This window comes from Meles meles, chromosome 9, assembly GCF_922984935.1.
Source record: "Meles meles chromosome 9, mMelMel3.1 paternal haplotype, whole genome shotgun sequence".
Lineage (NCBI taxonomy): Eukaryota > Metazoa > Chordata > Mammalia > Carnivora > Mustelidae > Meles > Meles meles.
The window spans coordinates 94,033,496-94,059,564 of NC_060074.1; the positions used below are offsets into that span (position 1 = coordinate 94,033,496).

General features: G+C 39.4%; 1 protein-coding gene across 1 annotated transcript in view; it reads right to left on the reverse strand.

Moving 5' to 3' along the window:
* Positions 1–2,537: 2,537 nt before the first annotated feature.
* THSD7B (thrombospondin type 1 domain containing 7B) overlaps positions 2,538–26,069 on the reverse strand; it is a 568,622-nt gene continuing 545,090 nt past the window's right edge. Inside the window, exons 21-27 of the mRNA XM_046018222.1 lie at positions 20,519–20,678; positions 19,310–19,483; positions 19,114–19,209; positions 16,356–16,438; positions 14,015–14,207; positions 10,797–10,884; positions 2,538–3,655 (exon numbers count right to left, since the gene is read on the reverse strand). Of these exons, the coding sequence (XP_045874178.1) occupies positions 3,574–3,655; positions 10,797–10,884; positions 14,015–14,207; positions 16,356–16,438; positions 19,114–19,209; positions 19,310–19,483; positions 20,519–20,678 (876 nt within the window). The 3' untranslated portion in view covers positions 2,538–3,573. The remainder of the gene's footprint in view (positions 3,656–10,796; positions 10,885–14,014; positions 14,208–16,355; positions 16,439–19,113; positions 19,210–19,309; positions 19,484–20,518; positions 20,679–26,069) is intronic.

Below are 26,069 nucleotides of genomic sequence, written 5' to 3' on the forward strand. Positions count from 1 at the left end.
ATAATATATGAGCTAACATTATCACTATTGGTTTTACAAAGCATATGGTTTAATCTTTACATATATGAGGATTTTCTAGTTTTTTCTTGCAGTTGATTTCTAGTTTCATGTCACTGTTCAGAAAAGATGCTTGATATTTTAGTCTTCTCAAATGTATTATACATACTTTATGTGAGAATGTTGCATGTGTACTTAATAAAAATGCTGCAGGTCTAACATTTTTTTAAGGCTGTTTCCCTTGTTGATTTTGATCTGTGAAAGTAAGAAAATAAAGTCTATTATTGTATTACTATTTCTCCCTTTAGGTCTGTTAATGTTTGCTTTCTGGATTTTAGGTGCTCCTATGTTGGGTATATAAATACTTACAAATTTTATGTACTTTTGGTATTGAGCCATTTATCAATATGTAATGATGTTGTCTCTGATTAGAGTCTGTTTTAAAGTCTACTTTCTGTGATATAAGCATAGCTATTCCAGCTTTTGGTTTCCACTTGCATGAAATATCTTTCTCCATCTCCCCATTTTCAGTCTGTGTCCTTAGATCTGAAGTGAGTCTCTGGTAGGTATCATACAGATGGGTCAGTGACTGTTATTGTGAACACTTTGTCATATAAATCACTTGTCTTTGTTTTATTAAGTCTTTTTCTGAAGTTTTATCTTGTTCTTTCATTTGGAACATATTCCTCTGTTTTTTTCATTTTCCTTGACTGTGTGTTGGGTTTCTATCCATTGGATAAAACAGCCATCTCTACCTTTTTTGAATCTGTAGGCTTTGCACAGATAAGCCCTTTTGATGAACCCTGGTGGTCTGTCAAAGCTTTGTGACTGTCCAAGCAGCCTACTTAGTTCTTTGTGGCTCTCAGTAAGTGAGGGTCTGCCAGCACCTGTTACTGTCCCAAAGGGGAGGATCTCAGCCAACACTTAGATTTAGGCTGACTCGAAGCTGGACGCAGCAGCTTTTAAACTAAGCAAATAGACCTCTTATTGGAGATGACTAGGAGATGGGCTTTTCTGTCTGCTCCTGCTTCACTGAGCCCTGGAGAAATAGTGAAGTACTGTTTGCTATTTGATATCTTCTCATTGAACCTATGAACACAATGCCCAGTGGCCACTAGTTAGGTGATCAGAAGTCTTCCCCTGGGTTGGAGCCACAAAAACCAGGGCCCTAGATGCATGTACAATCTATTTTCTAGGGAATAGTAGCCACCTGAACAAGGTAGTGGGGGAACATAAAGATGATGTTCCTATGTTGGATATTTTGCCTCTTGCCACCATGATCTTTATATCTGAGGAGGCCCCTAGATGTGTGCTAAAGTAGATCCCTGACCCTCAGGTCAAAGCCTTTAAGATATGCAGATAGCCTCTTTCATAGAAAGACTGCTGCCTGTATGCTGTGCCCTGATGTATAGCTGTGTTGAGTCTGTGTCAATCCTTCAAGAACTACTCCTCAGTTTTGTAGTCTTGAGGTTTTGTAATGCAAGCCCCATTGGCTTTCAAAGGTAGATGGTTTGGGGGGATTCATCTCACAGGTACATGTCTTAAAATTTGGGGTGCCAAAAGTGGGGTTCAAACCTTTGCTCGTATGGGAGAAGCTTGGGATGGTGAGTCACTATACCACAGGTGGGTCTTACGGTGAGATTGTGTCACAGCTTCTTCTGTCCTAGTGTTTATGTTTTCTCATTTGCCTGATGTGTAGGAGTTGCTCAGTTATTTTGAGGGTTTATTTCATTGGGAATTGTTCCATAAGAAGCTATAGAGATGTTGTAGTGTCTGTGGGGTGGCAGTAAGCTAGGGATCCTCTTACATTGTCATTTTGAACCACAACTCCATCTGATATTTTAATGTCTAAAAGGAACATAATTTCATTATTTTCATTGTGTGGGTCAAACAACTAATGCAGACATAATTTGCGATCCTTATGCTGGGTCGCACATGGAAATCGGCACAGCCAGGATTTGATTTCTGAAGAAGGATCTCTTAAATTTCTATGAAGATCGTTGATGCTGTTATTTAGGTAAACTAGTAAGAGGCCAACTCTAGGGTGTGTTTGCTCAGTGACACTATAGATATAAACCATCCTATTTTCATGTATTTTTTCTTTTTAAACCATAGTGCCATTGGACAAAACTAGTTAATCCGTGTTAAATGCTTAACAGAAGTCCTGTATAAGTGAAAACTTCCTCTCTCTTCCTCAATGTATCATATTTCTAACATTCCCATTTTCTGAGGACATTGACATATCAGTGTTTGGTTCTAGTGTTAACTGAGCTTTAAATATTCCTTCAAAGCTACTCTGTGGAATTGTAGTTGGCTCTATTTCATAGCGTACTTGATAGTGTTGAGAATGTGGAATAAGAATCCCTTTCTCCGGCAGTGATTTCAGCTGTCAACCCCTACAGCAGTGACACAGGGAAACTGACAGCAAAACTGTTTTTGTCAAAGCAAGGGCATTTCATAAGTGAATAAATCTAGAATAGGCAACATCTCAGTCTCTTGAGCACTTTATTTGTTATAAATACAAGTCAATACCACAAGATGGCACCTTCTTACTCTCAACATCTACAGTTACAAACAATTATCTTCATAAAATGGTTTCAGCTCTTTAATGAGTTTAGATTATTGAAACCTTATAAAAGCAAGACTTGCTACAAACAGGATTGGTGTTTGATGTATATTAAATGAGGTCAGATAATTAAATTCAAAAAAAGAATTTATAAATATTCAGATAAGAAAATTGAAATTACAAAAGCAGAGTTTGTTATCATTAAACTGAATTACCAGTGTGTATGGTATAGTATTATATCTACATGGCTAAGTTTCTGTTAAAATAGTTTTAGTAAGCAAATAATCTACCTCATTCTCCAACATAACCACCTAACACTCCACACATATTTCATTCAGAAACCACGTAGCTTTCATCTAGACCAGCAATTATGCCCACGCCATTTTTTTTTTCAATAAATGCAACCCATGAAGTGCCATCATCCCCTGGCTACAAAACAAAATACAATATTTAAAGGTAAAAACTCAGAGAATTTCTGAAATGGTAAACCATTCTCTCTGTGTTCATGAAAATAGGCAATCCAATTTGAAAGTCTTTGAACCAATGTAAACTCTAGAAAACTCAGTGTTGAAATATGGGAAGAATAAAGACTTGCACTAATATAGTGCATAACAAAGCAGTGTCAGGCTCATCATTTACAGTAAATGCCTTGATTGGACTTTCCTCCAGATTGTCATCATGCTGCTGAAGATAAAGTTTACTGAAGTCTGTGGGAATTCCATCATGTTTTCTTCCTCTCATTTCCAAACAGGAAGAGAAGGGTTTTCAGGACCCTTGGGAAAATCAAAAAATTAAACACACACCCACAAACAATTTGAAAGCAAAATGGCAGACCTAAGAATCCTTGACTCCATGTTCAAATGAAGTTGAGGAAATATTACTTTTGCAATATTTGTATTCTGCCCAGTGTATCACATCATGAGATTCCTCAAAAAACTGAGAAGTCTGAGAGCTACAAAAGAGAAAGCGGTTAAGGCAGTTGATGTCTACATTTGGATTTCTTTTTCAGGTTACATGTCTAAGTCTCCATCGTAGGCTAAGGTCAGAGGCTTCTGTTGGGGAGGTGTGCTTTGATGTGATTTTGGCTTCTTGCTGCAAAGGGAAAAGAATTCCTCAGATATAGGTTCACAGAGCTGTTTATCTGCCAAAGACAATTACAAGGTATAGAAATTCACGTGGTTAAATGACAAAAGATTGAGTGCTCTGAACATGTGGATTTCTTTTTTGAATACTTCCTATTTTAAGGACAAGCTATCATTTTTTTCAAAATCTTAAAAATGGTTTCATGGAAGCAATGAACTCGGTAGAGAGCTACTTTTCTCATTCTTGTTTATACTCAGTAATGCAACCAGATGCTGTTCACTAATTCCTAAGCTACCATGACCCTCCTATCAGAGATATTTCATAGGAGCAGCTGGAACAGCCAGACTCCTCCGCCTTACCCTAGTGGTGTTCTTAATTCACTTCTGCTCTGACCTAACACCTGACAGTTGGATGCCATGTCACCAGAGTCTGCTAGGAAACTTTCTCTGATCCTGCACCCTGCAGAGCCACTCTCGCCTGGTCTCTGTTTGACCTGAGGCTGACAACTTTGCCAGGTCAGGGAGGGCTGCTCTTCCTTCTCACAGAGAAGCTGAAATTGACCAACCTTGGCAAATCACACAGTGATGGCCCAGATGTGGGGCAAAACAACCTGCATTATACTTTGTTTCTTAGTACAGGTAAAACTCAATCTATGAAGGTTGATAGTTTGAATTTTCCCTCATCTTGCCCCACCCCTACCATACTGTTTCTCTTCCTTCCTCAGTGCCTTTGCTTTGCCATGCCTTCAGAGCCCAACTCTTTGGTGTTGCTAACTCTTTCCTTGTCTGCAAATTATTTTACAGAAGCATCTATTATTAATTGGATGTATGCTCAGTGCCAAGCCTTGTGCTCAGCATTGTACATTAAATACCTCAATAAACCCAGAACAACCCGGGGTGGGGGGAGCATTAGGGTCAATACTTTTTTACAGAGAAGGACTACAGAGGTCACTTACCTTCTCCCAAGTGACTGAGTGGCTCAGGCTGAAATTTAAGCACGTCTAACACAGACGCCCAGGCCCTTAACCTCTTCAGTGCACTCTCTCTGTATCCATGCCATTAATTCGGCATGTGGTAGACACAACATTTTTTTCTGATCATGAGAATTTTTATACTTTGAACTTAGAAAAACACATTTTCATGTGTACAATTCAGTGGCATTTAGTATATTCAGTGTTGTATAACCATCATCTTATCTAGTTCCAGAATATTTTCATCACCCTGAAGAAAAATTCTGTACCCAAAAAGTTGTCTTCCTATTTCCCCTACCCTCAGCCCTTGGCACCCACTTAACTTTCCATCTCTTAAGGATCTGCCTATTCCGGATATTTCATACAGATAGAGTCCTACTATATATGGCCTTTCTGTCTAGCTTCTTTCCCCTAATGGTTAACATGGAGACTTTTGTATTATGCGAATTTTACCACATACACAGAAAGAGATGCCTGATAGAATTAAAATGAGCCTAGAGAGTATCACCTAGTTTAAATGCTCAAGTTCTAAAGCTTTTTTTTTTTTGTTTTATAATGAACATTACAAAAAGAAGAAATTAAAAATGATTTTAAAAATCACTAAAGGAAAAACCACAGATCCTATCAGTGCTCCTGCCTGGCATCTGGGGTGCAGTGGGGGCTTAGTGGGTGCTGAGTGCTGGGCATGGGCTGCAGGCGGACACATTCCAACCAGGGAAGCTGAGGACAGGCAGAAACTGGCTCTAGCATTCTCTGCCATTGGAGCCCTGGTCTCTGATTGTGTGCTTCTCTGAAGGGTATTCACTGCATGACTATTAGAATAATATTCAATTTTATATGTAAGCATATTCCAGTGGCTCTAGTTCTACTGCCTGGCCCAGACTCTAGCATCAAGAATGGACCCAACTTGAAATGAGGTCCAGAGAATGCTAATCTGCAGCATTTAAAAGTACTAAGAGATCACACCACAGTTTAGGACAACCAAGAAGGGGACAGCTGTGCATCCACAGTGGTGGTGGTGCTGATGGGTGTGGAGGTTGTCTTAATACAAGATGGTTCATCTGAAATGACAGTTGGGATCTTCTCCATCCTGTAGCTCCTGTCTTTTCAGAGAAGAAAGGAAGAGAACGTAGATGTAGGTGCTTCCAAATAGTTCTTGACAATCTGTTCTTAATTAGCATTTGCCAAGGGCTACTAGGCAAAGAGAAATGAAAGAAAAAGCCCGGGGAGTGGGAGAGAGGGATAGAGATGGCTGGATCTTTATATTGATGTTGCCTGGGAGACATCTAAACTTGGCCAGCCTGTTTGTTGGGCCTATAAAATTCTCAAAATATTAGAGATTTTTATGAGTGAGTTCCCTGTATGGGATTATAGAAAAGGAAAGGGGTCTGCTAATACATAGGCCTTAAATCCTTGTGGGCCATGGAGTGCATTGGGGATCATTTGGATGAAGACCTCATTTTTTATGAATCGCTTCAAATTGGGTAGCCTCTCAACTGCTACTAATATCATAACTATGTGAGATCTGAGAAATTTTAGAGAGTTTGAAAGTTCTTAAATGCTGGTAAACTGAGTAAGGTGGTATATGTCGGGTAGCTGTGACTTTACAAATCTTCCTGACTAGTTAAAAAATGCCTGAGGAAGGGGGCTGTCCATAGCAAAGTCGGCAACTAGGAGGCCTGATTTGAAGGCCCTGCTCTCTTTCCTTTCTCCCTTACTGGTACTCATTTTCCCCTTAAATACTTTTTCTCTTCAATTCTGGTATCAGGAGAGGTGTGACCACCTCACACTAAATCAGGACCTACGGATGCCTGCCACATGGGCCACCACTCGTCCTGTACCCACGGTGGATCTCTAATCCATCACACAATTCTTCTCTGTCGGACTGAGGTGTCACCTCATAACTCTTCCTAATGGAGCCCTCTTGACAGCCACCACCACTTCCAGGGTTGGCACAGGGATAAAGCTATTATGCAACACCGACCATAAGAGACCATGGCGTGACACACATTTAAAGTGACCTCCTCTGGGATCATTTGCATTTTAGCAAGAAAAGAAGCCAGAAAAGCAAACTGATGATGAACAGACAGGCATACTGAGGGGAATTAACAGCACCACTCAATTCAAGCCCCAAGGACCCATCCCTAGGGCAGGAGAGATTAAATAGCTTGATGAACACCTGAAATTGTCTTTGGTTTAGGCAGCCACTCGTGAGGGTGGAGCCTCGGGGAGTAGGTGCACTACTCTGAAACGTGGGCACAACGATGGCCCATTTACGGAGAATGGATATGCTGGAGTTATCTAGAGCAATTTTCTGGCACTAGGTCTAGATTGACTACAGGCTCACCCAGCGCTCGTCTTTGCTAAATTGCCTCATGGATCTTTACTGCCAGGGGAGCAGGGGCATCAGTAATATTTCAAAAACTTCGAGCACTAATGGTAGATGTACAAAGGGTTATATATGAACGAAGTGGTCCTTAAGACGATGATTTCTCTATATTTTCTCAAAAGCATTTCTAAGTTTTATTATAAACTGCTTTCATCTAAAGTATACACCTAAGGCCTGGCATATTACAGCAGTTCTCTTGTCCTAAGCCTTTTATTTTGGGGAGAAAATATAAAATCTCCAAAACTGTCATCGTCTAACTCCTCTGCAAGCTATTTAATAGAAGAAAATGCCGTGAAAGTATCTATTTGGACTCTCTAGGCAGCTCCCGTGTAACAGGAAATGGTAGGTGTTTTGATATCAATAGGTCTGTTTCCAGGTCTATAGCTTACTTGGGAAACAAGAAGCCTCTAAAAAAATATGAAAACTGTAGCCACTACATTGAGCCTAAAGGGTTTTTAGGGTCACTCAAGAGAAAGAAATTGTAAACCGGAAGACCAGTGGAAAGCACGTAAAGCTCTGGGCCTAGACAAACCTAGAAGTGATTTTACTAGGCTCATGACCTCAGATAAGTGATCCTCAGAAAAGTGAAATAACTTAGCTCTCTTTAAAATGGGTACAATAAGAGTAACAGCTCGGTAGATTTTTGTGAGGTCTGGAAAGGCAACCTATGTAAAATATTTATTCATCCAGTATTCTACTTCAGGTGGTAGAGGAGGGAGATATTTAAGCAACAACTATAATCACAGCCTAGACAAGTGCCAGAGAGGAGGAGGAATGGACAAGTTATTCCAGACTGTTTAAGGGGAAAATGCTGGCATTTGCATTTTACTGGGAAGAAGCAACAGAGTGTCAATAGCTAAACGTGAAAATTCATTCTAGATGAATGGAATAGAAGGAGGAAACCCTGGAACCAGAAGCCTCCTTGCAAAACTGGAGGGAACCACTGTAAATACTATAATATAAGGTTACTACTCTCAAGAAATTATCCTTCAGGATGAGGTTGTAGCCTTACATTCAGTACTTGGAAGTTTTTCATATAATGAAGCATTTGTAATACAAAAAATACATAATAGACATTAAAAAATATACATGCACAGTACTGATATAATGGTAAACATCCCTAATACAATGGGTACATGGGGTCTTGAATAAAACTTACGAAACAGCAACACAAACTAAAAGTGCTGTATCTCAGTAACTTAGAAATGAAGATGGTAAACTTGAAAAACCGAACCTGACTGTGGAAAGGGAGATGAAAGCAATAATGAAATGATCCGAAAGATGGACACAAACTTTGTTCTCTACGAAGGAAAAGGAGTATGTTATAATGAACTAATTAATATAGGATTGATGGGAATTAGAACTAAACTTGTGGGTTAAATATTCCACCAGAAAAGGTACCATTTTATCAAAATTAAGGGTCTATAAAGAAGTAATTTAAAAGGAAGTCTTCAATGTGAAAAAGTGATTTGGGCCTATCCAACACAGCAGACGATCTAAGGCATAGGGAAACTAATGAAATTGTAAGGATTGTTCAGGCTTTAATTGTGGAAGACTTTAGTTGGCGGGTTAGGCAGCCAAAACCTGACTTTCATTTTGTAGTCAAAGAAAGCCACCGCTGGTGTCTGAGTAGGAGACGGGCTGATCATCTGGATTTAAGGAAGACTAATTTGGCTGTAGACGGAAGAAAGGAACATTTGTTTTGAGTCCAGATATATAGCTATTGTGCTACTCCTTTTTTTTTTTTTTTTTTTTAAGATTTTATTTATTTAATTGACAGAGAGAGAGATCACAAGTAGGCAGAGAGGCAGGCAGAGAGAGAGGAGGAAGCAGGCTCCCTGCGGAGCAGAGAGCCCGATGCGGGGCTCGATCCCAGGACCCTGAGATCATGACCTGAGCCGAAGGCAGCGGCTTAATCCACTGAGCCACCCAGGCGCCCCTATTGTGCTACTCCTAAAGGGAGAAGACTAAAGTCAAGCACTGAAGCTGAGAAAAAAATAGATGTGAGAAATACTGTACCATATATATTTATGTAATTTGGTCATTAAAATGTAAGGGAAAATTACACTGATGTTTAAATTTTCTAGAAAATTGTTTCCAGAATTCACTGATGTACCTAATTAATACCCAGAGTTTAGAGTCATTGAGAAAGGGCCTCGGGGCACCTGGGTGGCTCAGTGGGTTAAGCCTTTGCTTTCGGGTCAGGTCATGGTCTCAGGGTCCTGGAATCAAGCCCCACATTGGGCTTTCTGCTCAGCAGGGAGTCTGCTTCCTCCTCTTTCTCTGCCTACTTGTGATCTCTATCAAATAAATAAATCTTAAAAAGGGGGGGGCTCAATAAATACTTAATTTTGAAGGACTAGAGAAATGTTAAACTTAAGGACTATTACTACAAACTACTACATCCCCAATTCTAAATCCTATGGTTCCCTCTTTCCTGGAATCCCTAAGAGATTAAAAATTAACAAGTGTGGTACATCCAAGTTTTTAAAGAAGAACAGACTATCTTATTCCCTTGCACTGTGTTGGTCCATTACTTTCAGAGGTTTCTCATCCGTTAAACCTTCATATCTTTTGTCGCAATATAAGACCTTCTCCTCCTTTTCTAATCTGTTCTAGTGATGAATGCATACTATCACTCTGAACCTCATATAAAGCTTTCAACTTCACATTTGTTCATTACGACAGGATCTAAGAATACACACAAAATTTATCAAGACATAAAAATTGGTCAGATCATTTGATTATAGGGTGAAGGACTAACCGAAGGTGTTACTTTTTACTACAGCTCTATGGAAAGAGTAGTTGGGTAGAAATCCAATTTCTAGCACTAGAGGTGGCAGAAAGAATTAAAGTCATCTTATTTTCTTCACTAATTTTCACTGATTGAGGGCAAAGATTTATAAACCTGTGTAACCTTAGAAACAGAATCTGAGGCTAAATGTACAAAGGCTGGATTTGAATCGAGATTAAAACTTGGGTAAAAATTCTCAAGGAAATAGTTTAGTGGATGATGAATACAAACATCTCAATTTGGAGGAAAAAAGTAGAGTAACACTTTGATCTCATGAAAATAAAAAAAAAGATCCTTTAGAAATTTTGCTTTGGAAGCTAATAAAATATTCTCAACACACTTGAAAACATTCAAATGTATTTACTCCTGGCTGGTTTAAAGAGCAGCTCATCAACTAAAATATATTCTGTACAACAAACCAATCATCATTTTCTGAGAATAATATTTAGGAATAAGTCCCTTACAAAATGGAATTGACAGAAGATTTTACATCTGGTCAAGGTGGATAAACACCTGGCTCTACTATTTAAAATGTACTAAACTGGTTGTTTGAACCTGTGGGTCAAGATAGGTCAATTTAAGAATTAAAATTTTCTAGAGAAATAGCTCCTAGCCTTAACTGCAGTTTAGCATTACCTGGGATGCCTTTAAGTATCTAGATGACCCAGCCAAAGGCAAGACTAATGAAATTAGAATCACTGGGGCTGGGAGCCAAGTATCAGTCCCCAGGAGGTACTAAGAGATGCTAAGATACAGTCAAAGCGAAAAATAATCAAAATACTAAAATGGGAAATCCTCACTAGTGATTTCCCTCTTATACCTTCTGATTAAAAGTAGGTTGTGTCAAATGAGGACAGGAAAGATAAATGATTTCAACTATTCTACTGTTGATAATTATTTGTGGGTAAAGGGGCCAGTGATAATGGCCAAGGATCGTTTAGTAAAACACATCACTGATCAGAATATGGAATATAAATGTTTTGCAATTAGTACTTACCAAAGAAGGTAGGAAGTAAATACTAGGAAAATCATGATAAGAAAACCTCCACCTGAGACGCCATAAACCCAAATTTTTACTCGGCCATCTGTTTAAGATAGAGATTAAATAACAAGCTTAGCATACAAAAGTCTTTTCACCTGAAATATTTATCATCTGAATTCTGAGACTGGCATAAGTCACAATCATAGTGGAACTACCCACAAGTGACAGCTAGAAAACATCTGACAAAGGTGAAAATGTAAAATGTTAAGACAGTATCAAAGTTTTCACAATGGCAAACACACCAGTAATCACTACTTCATAAAATCTAATGATTGTCAGGTTATTGCAAATGTATTTTTATGTGTGTCTAATACATACAATACAAAAAGTACTGCAATACATTTTGACAATACCAAGAGAAGCAAAAAATAAAGAGGCCATCCTGTAAGCAAAGCAAATTACTGTCACCACTTTGGTGACACCTGATATTGAGTGAACAAAAACTATATGCCCCCAAAAGGTAATAAATTCACTAAATTATGTCAAATTATTACCACACGTGTAAAAGCACAGACATTATTTTTAATGTTCTATCTGCCAGAGTTAAGAAAAATAAAACCACGTAAGTCTGATCTATTTTGTGATTTTTACTGTTATGTACAACTTGAGTGTATGTATGTATAGTTTTCTATGTTCTGTTTACGTGAGCATCGTCGAATGCCTGAGCGTTCCCAAGGAACAGCCTTCCTTTCTGAAAGACACACATACACATAGAAGATACATTACACTACATGAATTTAACTAACTGCAGGTCCAAAAAAAAATCAGCATCTTATTTGAAAGGCTTCTGTGGGGTGAACAACAATCAAAATCTATGGTAATCAACATTTGTTTGGAATAAAATCACAATTATATTCAATTATATTGTCACTCCCCATTAGAGTTTTTGCTTACAGGACACTTTAAAACCTCAGTCAGGTTTTAAAATGAGATTTCAATGTAGTAATGATATTTTTTGACAGTCATGAAACTTTTAACAAAGCTTTGATTCTGATCTCTTTGAAACACTAATGATGAAATCCCCACTTCTGAGTTTTTTACATTTGGAAAAAAAAAAAAAAAAAAGTCTTCGCTGAGAAAGAAAGCACCTTTCATCTTCTTACTCCTAAACCTCACAGAGCTGAAGTATTTGGAGGCTCCAGAACTTTGAAATCCCCAGTGTAGGGGTATGTGGTCCATGTTACTTAAAAAAGAATATAACTTTTTATAAGAACATAATGGACAGGATCAAACTATGAAGAAAAGGTAAGTCATGAAAAATAAGTCGCGCTGCTACCCTCTCTCAGTTCCCAAGCCAGGTGCTACCACTGTTATCCTCTTCCTTTCCTTTAGCAGTTGAGTTTCCTTTTGTGCATGCAAATGTTTGAGTACAAGCATACAAATATATACTTTTTTTTTTTTTTTTTTTTTTTTGCGGGGGGGGATACGAATGGCACATATTTTGAATTCTACTTTTTTAGAAACAACTTCCCATGCTAGATCAGAAGACAGGTCTTACTCTTTTTAATATGAAGCATATTGGATAATTGTATCATTTTCTTTTTCCATTTTCTGTTTATAGACATTTTGGTTGTTTCCACTATGCTTTAGAACAAACACTTGTACAAACATTATTTAGTAGACATGTATGTATCTGTATGATGGGTTCTTATGAAACAAATTTTAGGTCAAACTGTATGATGTGTGTTGCCTAAATGTCTTTCTAGAGGTTGCTCCAATTTATACTCTAATGAGAAAAAAGCATACACATACGTATATTCACATCCATGCCGCCACTGATGTTTTCATTAACCCCCAAAGGCTAAGGACTTCACTTGTGGATTTGAGCATTCATTTCTCTAGAACCTCACCCTAATTCTCTTCCTGAACTGGGGGCTACAGGTAATGGGTGAGCCTGGCTATATTTCCCACCACCCTTCCTTCAGATTTAAAGCTACTGCTCATTTAGTAACAAAATGAATGAAACGTTTTAAAAATCCATGGCCTGCCCAGACGTAGAGCAGAATCATCAGTGAATAAGATACTGTGGGCATCCTGAAAAGTTGGCTGAGGAGTGTACATCTGGTTCTCCTAGATCTAGTGTCCTTTGGGCCTGGGCTCTGGTTTTTGCTTCAGTTAAGCATATCATTAAGACACTTTTGATACACAGAGGCCTGGGGTCTGGGAGGAATTCTCAAGGTATGTTTTGCATGATCTCTGTCTACATCTTCCCTCTCCATGCCCTCTCAGGCCTCTTTGCTTAGTTATTAGCATTTTTGTTTCCTAGCAAAGGTATGTATGATTAGCACCAAGAATCTTGCTTTCATTTTCAGCATGTTTCATTGGGGGTGGGGTGGGGGGCTGAGACAAATTCTATGACCTGCCTTGCAAATCTTCCTATCATTACTGGTGATAAAACCTTAGTCAAATTCAATTTCACTGTTTCAGACTCCTAATCTCAAAATCATTAGGTTTTTGCAACCTAATGAGATTATTCACTCAATACAACCAGCCCAGAACTATAGGTTACACAAAGTTTCTAATGTTCACTCCTCTCCTTAATAACCACTAATTCCTGACTCCTATAGGCCCAGCACTATGATAAAACTCACAACACTCCTGCAAGTTAGGTGTCTCTGGACCTGTTTCCTTATTTATGAAATCAGTTGAGAGAGATGAAGACATTATACTCAATCACAAAACAGGTACATTCTGAGTTTTGATGTCAACGCCTGTCTCTGAAATTAAGGCTCTTTACTGTTCCACTAGTGTTTCTCAAACCATGTAGAGTCCCTAGACATTTTCTGAGGTATCTACAGGTTCTTGATCTAATGCAACTTCTGCTTTTAATTTTAATTATATATACATATTCACAGTTAAAATGGCATTCTCTTTTGCAGAGATAATTTACAATGAAAAAATAACTTTAAAGGTTAATATCATGGGGACTCAATTCCATAGCTCTTAGACTGGGGTTGCAAGAGACTTCTCCAACCATCCAGGAGAACATTTCACATTGAAAGAGACTCTCCCTTTATGACATTCAGATTTGAGAAACCTTGAATTGGACCACATCACCTTTTCCGTCTCTCCTCTTTTACTCCTTCCCTCCATTCTTTATGTCATAAGCAGTGATGACAATATGAACCCTGGTGTCCCTCAAATAAATGTGTATTTCTTACTCTTCAATGTACCTGGATCAAGAGGTTGAAGTGACCATCCTTTTAAAATGTCATGTATCTTTGAATTCACAGGTCTGTTTTTCCCCGCAAGGTTCTTCACGTCAGCTTTTTTCTCCTCAGAGCCGGGTACTTTCATACAGTAATCCAAGAAACCATTTGACCTCATGATCTCTCTGTAGCCCTTCTCACAGCCACAGACTCCACCCTACAGCATACAAAATAGTTTTATGGTTAAACGGTGATGAAAATGAACAACGTAAAAGTTGGAATCACTTAATACCTGTGCGATGTGTTATGACAATTTGGGGTTTTTCAGCAACAGTTGCAAAAGAAATGAAAAACAGAGCAGTTCCTTTCTTGTGAATTCCAAAGTCACCCTTAAATACATGATCAGATCTCATGCTTTCCAAGTAAGAAATCACAGTTCCTTGTCAACAGAGGGCATCAGCTCTATCCTTTTCTCCCTTACAGAGATGTACAAGGCATTTAACCAAATTATCCTCCATTGCCCGTCTTCCCAATGCAACTGTTTGAAATTCCTGCCCGCTGACTGGAACCTGCTGCCCTTGATGCTGAGAAGTAGAGCACCAGGGATTATGTATGGAGAGCCTTTGGGCTTTGTGCTCTTTGATGTCTGTTGCCTTGTCAGCTGCTGAATGTGCTTACCCCCTTCTACCACTGATCACTAACTAGTCTGAACTACCTCTCTGCTTGCAGGCTTGGTTCTGCACTCAAGGAGGGCAGCCTGAGTGGAGAAAAAGAAAAAAAGACTTCACCAAAGGCACATGTTCCACATTCTTCCTTGGAGGAACCCGGTGTCACTCTACAACACATTCCTCGTTGGCATTGTAACAATGTGTCCTTCCTGTTTCTCTGAATTCCTGATCATTTTCATGTACAATAAACCTCTCCAAGATGCTGGCTAGGGTGAGATATAACAAACAAGGATTTCTCTCTGTCTCTAGAAGTGAAACTGAAAATAATTGCTCTTCTGTCCTCCAGTAAACATAAAGACAATAGAGAAGAATAGAACAAGTTAGGCATAAAATTATGAATTTGTATGAGTTTGCTGTAGGGGCACCTTACCTGAAACTATTTGGCATTTTTTGAACAGACCCTAGTCTCACACAGCCCCTCAAGGCTGCTGAGCCATAAGGATCAGTACATTTGGGTCATCGATTGTTAACTGAACACATGATGTTAAGGAGCAAAAGATACTAAAGCTAAGGAGGGCACCTCCATCTTCTACAAAAGGAAAAGGTTCAGAAAAGTACATTAAAATTAATAATTGCCATTGTTTAGTAAAAGGCAGCATTCCTATAATGACATTACAGCATTTCATTTGAAGATATTACACGATATTTAATAGAGAGCTAATTAAGACAATTAAGATTACCTCTAATCTAACTGAAAAGCTGTAGCCAATCACATGTGCCAAAAGTTCAAGGTAAAAGGTATTTATGTTTTATTAAAGAGAGTATATCCAGACAGCTGGTGGAAAGCTACACCTTCTCTTTTGCAAACCTGATTCGCCTAGAAGTTGTTGCTGACCTCTTTTCTCCTCTGTAAGCTTAGGCACTAGCTTTTCTGTGGTAAGGAATTAACCCACCTTGAAGTGAAAGAGCCATAAAATAGGATTGAGTTATTTTTGATTTATTAAGTTATTTTTAAGTTAGATTGTTATTTTTGAATTATTAATTATTAAGCTTGAATTATTTTTAACAGGAACATTTTTGGAAACAGCACATAATAAGAAACCTGTTCCTTTAAGGAACATGATAGAGGCACTGCTCCCTATGAGGGTCATTGATTAGAATACACTACACATTCTGCATTAATTCCTGAGCAGTGATAAATGGCAGTTAAGGGAGAAGAATGGAAGAAAGAATTCTGCTTTAAAAAAAAAAATGTGTGCGCATGTGCATACTTACTTTTTCTCCACAGGCAAATATTTAACTTATTTTAAATGAACTGAAAATTTACTCATACTAGTGTAGTCAGTTTACTAAATAATTAGCAAATATGAATGTTGATAAGATCTTTCAAAATAGTTTGGGTAGCTGAAAAGCTAATAATGAAAGAATAAATCAACTGAGAACATTTATTGATCAGCAGAGCTTATATGAATTAACTATCTGAAAGGCAGAGTTGGCTATAGCCTTAAGGCATGACTCTACTTAAAAAAAAAAAAAAAAATCCTTAATGGCTGTGATTATTCCTGCAAATTCCTCTAGATGGTACCGTGAGCACAAGGAACTGCTGCTAGGGCTGTAGCTTGCAGGACGGAAAACATCCACCAGCACGTGCAGAAGACAGCAGTTAAAGGTCTAGAAGGCTTCAGCGCGGGACTCACCTGTGTACAGTAGGAGAAAGGTTTTCTGCAGGCCGGATTACACTGCCGAATAGCAGCAGGACGTGCCCGAGGGGCACAGCCTCCTACAAAGAAAAAAACAAAAAAAAACAATAAAACACAAAAACCCACCATCATTTGTGGACTTTTCTATGATAAACATTAAAAAAAAAATGGTTTTCCTCTCTGGGCACTCGTAACAGTACTCTTTTTTATATGCATCTGCTGACACATGGTCCAGCTGTATTTTATTGATTAGGAAGAATTGTTCAAGATGGGAGGCTCTGCCAACAAGATGGCTGCGGTAGTTTTTGTACCTAGTCATTGGCAAATGTGATTCTATCATAGGACTCTGCTTGAGAGCCACATCTGTGTGCTGGGCCAGGAAAAGAATGGATGAAATTTCAATTTCAGTTCAGGAGCCCAAAGTACATCTGCTCAAAGACCTGTTCTTTGTATATTTTTCTCCAGTGCCTGAATACCCCAACTAGGCAATAAGCCAATTGGCAATAACCAATGTTAAAAGAAAGCCACAAACAGGTTCATGGACCACAATAGCAAACTTTTTGATAAAGCTTTAAAATATATCTCAGCCAGAATGCATACACACACACAGTCACAAATGGAGCTTGACACTTTTTTTTTTTAAAAGCAAATGTATAAGCTCCTGAAGAGGCAGTCATACATCTGATACAATACTTGCAGGTATTAAATATTTTTGAGTAAATGGATGGAATAATGTCTCTGTACTCTGCGATAATTTACACATTAGTTATGCCTTTCAGGAGTCAGGTACTAGGTTAAGAACATCAAGTTCTTAACTTGATGTATTGAGGGTAGCATTTAAATTGTATTTATGTAATACCGGTTTCACTTACAGATTCTAGCTTTTGCCTTACTATAATTGCTACCCAGTTATAGCTTATGATTGGGTACCTAGCAAAAAGCTTTCAGCCCCAGATGGCGTAGGAAACAGATCTATGTTTTCCCTGTGAACGAAGCAGCTAAAGTCCTAGTGTTACTGAAAGAATAAAAATCCTCACGGGGGGGGGGGACCCAAAAACCTAAAATCCAGAACTATACCTCCGTGTGAAAGGATAATTTGGACAAAGGAGCAATAACCACAGGGTGGTGTTGCTGCCAGTACTGCTTGGGGGTATTGTTTCCACTCTTTGAACGAGTGATCTCCAAAGAGCAGTGTCTGCGCCCCTGGGGACAGAATCTCTAGGGAATTGGTAGAGCTTCCCTAGAATCTCTAGTAGTCTTATCTAGAGGACACCATGTATCTTCTAGTATCTAGAAGATACCAGAATTTGTGTAGCTCATACAATACGTTGTTTAAACTTAAAAAATGAAATGAAGCTGATAGTGATAACCTGAGCTCATCAATGGATGGCCCAGTGTTGTACACTGTGCAAGTCCACGGAGGAGAATTTAGTGTAACCCGCACCAGCTCTCAGGGTGCTGAGAGGACGCTGCTTGTGATGTTCCTGGTTAAACAGATTCACAATGTATTCAGTTGCAACACTAATTTACAGAACGGGCAAGCAGCTTAAAATAAATTACCGTATGGATAAACTATGGATTAAAGGGAATACAATAACACAAATATAGGCAAACAAGACAAAGACAGGGCTGACAGTTCTTCCATTCCTATGGAAGAATAGAAATTCTCATTGATATGATAAGCTCTGTCAGCTGCAGTAAAAACAATGACAATTTTCTCTGAGAAGGCATTAAAAAACTTTAAAATTGAGATCATTTGTACAATCAAATTGTATCCACTGTCATGAGTAAAGAAACCTTTGCTCCATCTATGTTTAGATATTAAATAATAATGACTGGCAAAATATCGAAAACCAATCTTCCAGTTCAAGATACATTTTTTGCACCATTAACAAATTTATTATATCTTTATCCACCCTTTTATGTTTTTTGTATGTGTTTTAGCATTGTATAGCATAGAATGTTGAGATATGTCCTCAAAAACTTTTTACTGAGAAGGTACATGATTTAAAAACTTTAGAGACTGTTGTTTTAAACTCCCATGTGTCTTTTTCAGCCTTTGTCTCAGAACATGATATTTAAGGAAATTTTAGTGTGTAAGTTGTTGGATATCATGGGTCTTGGGATAAAGCTGTTTGCTTTCTAAGAAGCAAAAGTCTATTACTCAGCCCTAAGAATGAAGTCTTGCCATTTGCAATATCATGGTTGGACCTGGAGGGTATTATGCTAAGTGAAATAAGCAAGACAGAAAAAGACAAATACCATATGATTACACTTATACATAGAATCCAAAAACAGAACAAATGAACAACCAACAACAAAAAAGAAAGAACCAGACGTAAATACAGAAAACAAACTGGTAGTTGCGAAAAGTGGGGGCAGGGGGATGGATTAGGTAAAATGGGTGCAGAGGATTAAAAGGTACAAGTTTCTAGTTATAAAATAAGTCACAGGGAAGAAAAATGCAGCATATGGACTACAGTCAATTATACTGTAATGCAGTTATCATGGTGGGCATCTTGTATATAATTATTGGATCACTATGTTGTACACCTAAATCTAACTTAATGCTATTATGCCAAGGATACTTCACTTAAAATTTAAAACAAAATAAGGTCTAATGACAATTTGCTATGAAGATCATCTAAGGCCACCTGCCCAGTCTTCTCTTATACTCTGTAAGCTAATTCTTCTCACAAACAGCAACACTCAGAGATCTTTTTGAAGTGCCCACACAAATCTTAGGCAGGAATACCTGTGACATTAATGCCATCTGAACGTTGGCACCATACGGTTCGTTCATTATTGTTCCAAAGACTTGCTTTCCATGTGTAGTGATAACATTTGCCTCCTGCAAGTAAATATGATAACAGCAGTTCTATTACACCTCACATAAAAATAGAATAAGCATTGATCAATCAAGGCTGAGAATCGAGAAGTGCTCTTGGTACCTGTACAGGGGCGTGTTTCTAGAACCTGCTGGGGGCAGCTGTCTTGGTTCTCAAAAGACTGGACTATAAATGCCCTTGACCTAGACTGGCGGCCCATGGTCTCGAAGCTTCTTCCATTGATGCAGGTTAATTCACATGTGCTCCATTCTGACCATTCTGTTAAGTGGCAGTCTCCTGGATGATTGTGCAGGGCAGAGGAAGGAAAATAACATGAAAACTGGCACTTGAAAATGTTTACCTGGACAGGGTTCACAATGACATCCGTGGTGATGGCACAGTGACAGGGGTGGGTTGTACACACTATACATGCCACCTTGACCAATTTTTCACCTAGGATATGCTACGAATGATGATTGATGGTTTAACCTAGTTTAGCAAGAAAGTATAAAAAACTAAATTGCCATTACTTCATTTCAAATCACGGCAGCCTTATCTAGAGGACACCATGTATCTTCTAGTAATAATAAACTTCTCAAAACAGTAACTCGGTTTTCAAAGAGAGGCATAACGTCATAAAATAGACATCCATAGAAACCATATAAAAGGGAGAAGCTGGTCTCTGAAGTGGGATATCTTTGAGTATAAAGGATGTTTAATAATTCGAACATACACAATTGTGTGTGTATATAGATGTATGTGTCTACACACACCTGTACCTATTCAGCTACCTGAAAGGCCATATCAGCTAGGTTGGTTATTAGGACTAAACATCAACTCATACATTTTATGTAACTAATAATGACCTTGACAATTACAGAATGCTTTCATGAACCTACAGCCTTACTTGCTTCCACACACCATCTTTCAGGGGTTCATCAACTCAAGGAGCCAGTCAGCATTTTTTTGAGTGATAGCCATTGTGTTAGACACTGTCAGGCTAGGCATTATTAACAGATTTTCTAGATATATCAATCGTTGGTCCAAGGCACTAGACTCTATGTTCCTGATAAAACACCAGTGACTTGACAAAATTCTAACTTCATTGTTAAATTTCCAAGTCTGGTGCCTTTTTTTTGTTTGTTTTTTTTGCCTCTTACCTACCTTGCCTCCATTGAAGCTGTAGGGCTCTTCCAAAGTGATAATTTTATTGCATTTTTAATTGTAGTTAATTAAAAATTTCAATTTTGATGAGAGCTTTTCCAGGAAAAAAATTTAAATGACTTTAAAAATCCACAGGGAAGTCCCTCCCAATCATTTAAAACGACATACCTGGGCAAGGCACAGAACATGGCTGTTTCAGGATGCTGTCTTGAAAGGGCATTTCTCCACACAGTGCAGCATCTACACTTACAGCTGAGTGAGAGCTTGAACCATTGTGGACCATGCAGGACAGGCTGCGGATCTGTACTCCTTCCCCACAGTCTCCACCCTATTAAAGCAAAGAATACTGTCAGAATTGCCCGAACAATTAGCATCTCCCAGGTTTTTGGCTCTGGCCACCTCTCACCCAAGAAAAATCAGTAGCTTCCTTCTCTTGGGAGTTATCTTTCAATTTTTGACAATAAAGCATCACTGAGCAATTCTCCTAGAGCTGACAGAGAAGCTGAAGTAGAAATGCAAATTTATTCCATGGAATTTATGTACTCAGATTAGGACGATTCATTTCGGAACTCAGCCAAGATTGACTGAAAAAGAACAAACAATACGGAATTTGTCTAGGTGTATGTATTAAAATGGCTTAATCCATAATCACTCCCCAAGAGAGCATGTGTACAGCCACAGGGCATACATTTCTCTTTTACTTTGCTTGTTTTTCTTTGGTAGGGAATTTGGTACTTTCTCATATGGAATAGGCTGGGGTTTCCAATAAAACACCGATTTTCTCTCTTGTCACAAGAAGTTGTTTTCCCAGAATTCCTTCTTGTTGAATAATGTTTTTTGTTTTTAAAGATACTTAATATAAATCCCACTCAGATTTTTCTGGGCAATTAGAAAAAAATTGTGCAGTGTCTCACAGAAACAGAAACGTAGAACTGGAAAGCTCCTAGTGATTATCTGACCTAACCATCTGCCTGATGAAAGGTTTCCCACTATAACGTTTTTGGCAGATACTCATGAGTATTTCCTCCTCAGTTTTTGTCAGGTGTTCATACTTCAAAAAGAAGTCCACTGATACGAGGATAGCTTTAGAGAGCAGCTCTGTTTTTTCCATAAGTACCGCAGAAAACGGAGCAGAAGGCAGAGCTTCTCTGCTAAGGAGGTAAAATCCCAGGATGGCACGAGAGAGGGTGAGGAACTACAGCAGGAACGGAGGGAAAGCAAATACAAAGTAGTAAGTTACCAAGCTGGCCTCAACTTCACAACTTCACAAAGTAGTGAGTTACCAGCTACCTTCTTGGACACCCATGTCTTCCAGACAGGCCATGTGATAACACCACGCCTTGGTACCATCTAAGATGAGGGAGGGAGGCAATCCCAGACAATATTAACTCCCCTAAACTTCTGAGTGATGTTAGTTCCTACTAGTTCCAGAATTCAGTGGAAGAGGTAGAGTTTTCATTACTACTGCTCATAGGGCGGGAGTCCAGAGGGAGAGAGAAAGAGCTAGAGCAAGTTCTCTGCACCCATGCTGCTGCAATCAGGGATGCCACGTGCTCTCATCCATCAACCCCTTATTAGGTGGCAGGCTGGTAACTGCCCTGCACTGGGAAAACTGGGTTTCATGTTCTTTTTATGCCTTCCCCAGTGCAGGAGCCAGAAACTGCCTTTCTAAGGCTTTGGAGCTGCTGTGGCCTTGGAGTGGCAGGAGCACAGGAGGAGGTGGATGACCAGTGCAGTCAGGATAGTGAGCCAGGGCATGGAGCAGGTCCGGGGTGAGTGCTGCGCCTTCTGAACACTGACCAGGGCCAGGCATCGTGGCAGCAGCTGCTGAGTGCCAAGGGCAGGTTGTTGGACAGACTGCTGGACATCCAGGCTGGTACAGTGCAGCTGCTGAGAAAAATGCTTTACATAATAAGAAAGTTAGGATTCAAAGACCTATACAAGAAAGAAAAGGTGCAACTTAGAGGAGGTCCAAGTTGGAGCAACTTAAAGCTTAAAAATCTGAAGAGGCACATAAATTGGGGCCATCACCTTTGCTTCTAGAGATTTTAACAAGAACTAGCATTTCTTTATCCAAGATGACAATTTCCACACCTGGTTTATCAACACTTCATAACTGCTCCAGTCATTTCTCTGGCCACTATGAAACTGTCAAAAGAAATGCACCCTAATTTCGGACCCAAGTCCATTTTTTGGGAGACAGAGGTTCAGAGTTAATTCGCAGCAGATTCATTTAGCTCTGGTAAATGGTTACTCTCTAAAGTGGAAAACAGTATAAGTTGAATTTCTTTTTTAGGGGTCTCTCTTAGAAGTCATTATCCTGGATGATGGATCCATTGCTGACTTGTCCAAGATGATGTTTTGCTACAGAGTGTGTGGAGAGAAGAGTATGAAGGCACAGTAGCATGTATGAAATTTGCTGTCTGGAACCTCGGGGAACAGAAGATGCAGTTGATTATTTTGTTTGAAAAGACAGGAAACAAGTCTCCATCAGGGATGCCTTTAAACACCAAGACAAACAATAATATGCTCCTCATATGTATCCATAGCCAACCTGAATCTCTTCCATCTTTGACAACAGCAGCCATAAAATGAAGAGACATCAGTATCTAAAGGATAATCTCATTCACAAAGCGAGCATTCGCTCACTCTCTTTCATGAAGCTTTATACACTAGAGGCTGAAAACAGACCTAGGCTTCTGTGAGCAAGACTGTCAATAACCAAGGATTCTCCCACTGACACTCGTCTGTCCCCATCATTGATGGATGTTTTGTATGTTCTGAATTGGCATCTCCACCAGATGTGGAGAGGCAGATGGTGACAATAATCATAATCACAGTTTTAATAAAAATTATAATAGCAGCTACAATTTATTGAGCTCTTAATTTATGTCAGGTACCATGGTAAGCACTGCATTAAAATGGTGTAATCCCAACAAAAAGTTCCCAGAAACACAGGTATGATCGCTACTTTCCTGATAAGAGATGAAAACAAAAAACAAAACAAAACAGAACAAAACAAGAACAGACTTGGAGAGCTTACAGACTTGGCAAAATCTGCAGAGCTAAGAACTGACAGAACCTTGACCAAAATAAAGCCTGCTAGACTCAGGAGTCTGAGCTCCTAAAACGAATTTATCTATCTCTATGTGGATACATGGTATCAGCTGAGGACTCTGGAAAGGAAAAAATCAGAAAACACTAAAAAAGTAAAGCCTGAGGATGAATGCTTCCTTGTGCTAATCTCTTTCCATGTAAGATTGTGGCCAGACTGGCACATCCGCTGGGCCCTATGTTAGCTGCTCAGATGGTCTGATCCATAGGATGGCAGTGGGCCACGTGGATATCCCCACCGCCCTCAGGGAGTGAGTGCCCAACCTGTATTTGGCAGGCAAGGACAAGGAGAAACAGGAGTGCAGCTGTGCGAGTGGGGGTTTTCCTTTGTGTGCAGAGGCCCACATGTATTTTGATCAGTTGTTCCAAACTCTGTTGACATACACATTTATGAAGAGGCAACCTTCCAGAAAGATACTGGGTTAGCCACCTCACAAAGATTTCACAGTTAGGCTTCAAGAAAACCAGAAATGCAGCTTGAACTCGGGCAAAATTCAACTCCTATTATCATGCTTCCCTTTCTCTTTCACTTCTTTTTTCTCTACCTTTGTTTCTTCTCGTTTCAGAGCTACTTATTTGATCCGCAAGGTAAGAAAATGTGGCAGGTGAGAGTTCGCAAATACACGATCTTCCAAGAGCTTTAGTACCATTCCAAATTCTTAGGGAAGAAGGCTGAAAGGTCCCATTTGGGTAAGGTGCCAACCTCGGAACAATTAACTCCAGATGTGTTTTTCAAGAGCTTTGCCTGGATGAAGTCAAACTGCAGACTTTCCTCCTGCCTGGAGGTGGCAGTGAACAAGAAGTTCATCTAGAAATCGGAAGCAGTTCGGAGATTTCAGAATACACTTGCAGCTAGTGGCTCCCATGGCCTCCAAGCCTGGGTATCTCCAAAGGATATGATGACCCCCAACCCCCACTGGCATTTCTTTTTTTTTTAAATTTTATTTATTTGACAGAGAGAAATCACAACTAGGCAGAGAGGCAGGCAGAGAGAGGAGGAAGCAGGCTCCCTGCAGAGCAGAGAGCCTGATGCGGGGCTCGATCCCAGGACCCCGGGATCATGACCTGAGCCGAAGGCAGAGGCTTTAACCCACTGAGCCACCCAGGCGCCCCCTCCCCCCACTGGCATTTCTAAAAGAAAATGTTTACAACCCACCGGTCTTGCTCCTGTGGTTCTGGCAAAAGCTCAGTATGTGACAGCAACCTGAAACACTACGTTTGGCATAGCCCCATAATGTTCCCATGGGACAAGTGGATAGATATGTGTGTAAAAAAAAAGAAAGGATCCCGTGTGGCTCTGTTGTATAACGCATCTGCCTTTGGCTCAGGTCATGGTCCCAAGGTCCTGGGCTCAACCCTGCACTGGGCTCCCTGTTTCTCCCTCTCCCACTCCCGCTGCTTGTGTTCCCTCTCTTGCTGTATCTCTGTCAAATAAATGACGCCTGGGTGGCTCAGTTGGTTAAGCGGCTGCCTTCGGCTCAGGTCATGATCCCAGCCTCCTGGGATCCAGTCCCACATCGGGCTCCGTGCTCCGCAGGGAGCCTGCTTCTCTCTCTGTCTCTGTCTGCCTGTGCTCGCTCTTGCTCTCTCCCTCTCTGACAAATAAATAAATAAAAATCTTTAAAAAAAAAAAAAATCTTTTTAAAAAAAAAAGAAAGAAAGAAAAGGCTCCTGACGCCTGAGAAGATAAAAAGGGAAGGTACGAAAGAACAAGTAAGGTAGAAATAGTAGTTGTAGGCCTGGCAAGACTTGGAGTAAGGGGTTTATCAGGCCTGCATCTTCCCACCCTCGCCCCTAACTTTTTTCTCCCTTCCCCTGCAATGGGTTCCTGAATCCTTTGAGTTTATTTTCTCTACTCTGTCAACAGTTATCACCGTGCTAAGGAAAAACATTCCTTCCATTTCCTTATTGGGATTCCAAGTGGCATTTGGAAATTACTCAAGATTTAGGAAATAAGATGATTTTCAACTCATAGACAAAGTATTCGTATTTAAAGCCACTAGGTTACTATTGAATTAATGAGCATGGTTATCTTATTTTCTGTAAAAAGGAGACTGAACAAATGTACCACACATTGCTTTTCCTCTGGGACTTATTAAAATACATGGGCATTTAACTTCTGCAAGATAGTAATGCTGCATGACAATGTCATCCTGACAGGAACACTAAACATCTCTCTGAGAATACTCGGCAGATTTCTTAACGCAGAATCATAATTATTGTTACCTAATTAAAATGTGCTTTGGAATATGAACTGAAGGATAAACTAGTAAAATAAGAACCTAAAGAAAATCAATTGTGCTTTTTCTTATACAAGAAACCACAGAGAAAATGCAGGAGAGGATCTTTGCTGATCTAGCAAAAGCTCTGGGTATGTGATATATGATGATGTTGCTAGGCATTTATATTTCAGGTCAATAAAAAAGTAATCATTGAGGAAAATGTAGTAACCTTGGTTCGTGTAATAATGTTAAAATATAACTTTCATACACTTTTGGTTTTCTGCCCATATGCAAGATTTTGTCTAAGCCTTCAAGTGCCTCTTGAAGAAATACAGCAAGCTGTGCATTCCCATCGCATCAGGGTTTTGCCTAATTAAATACTA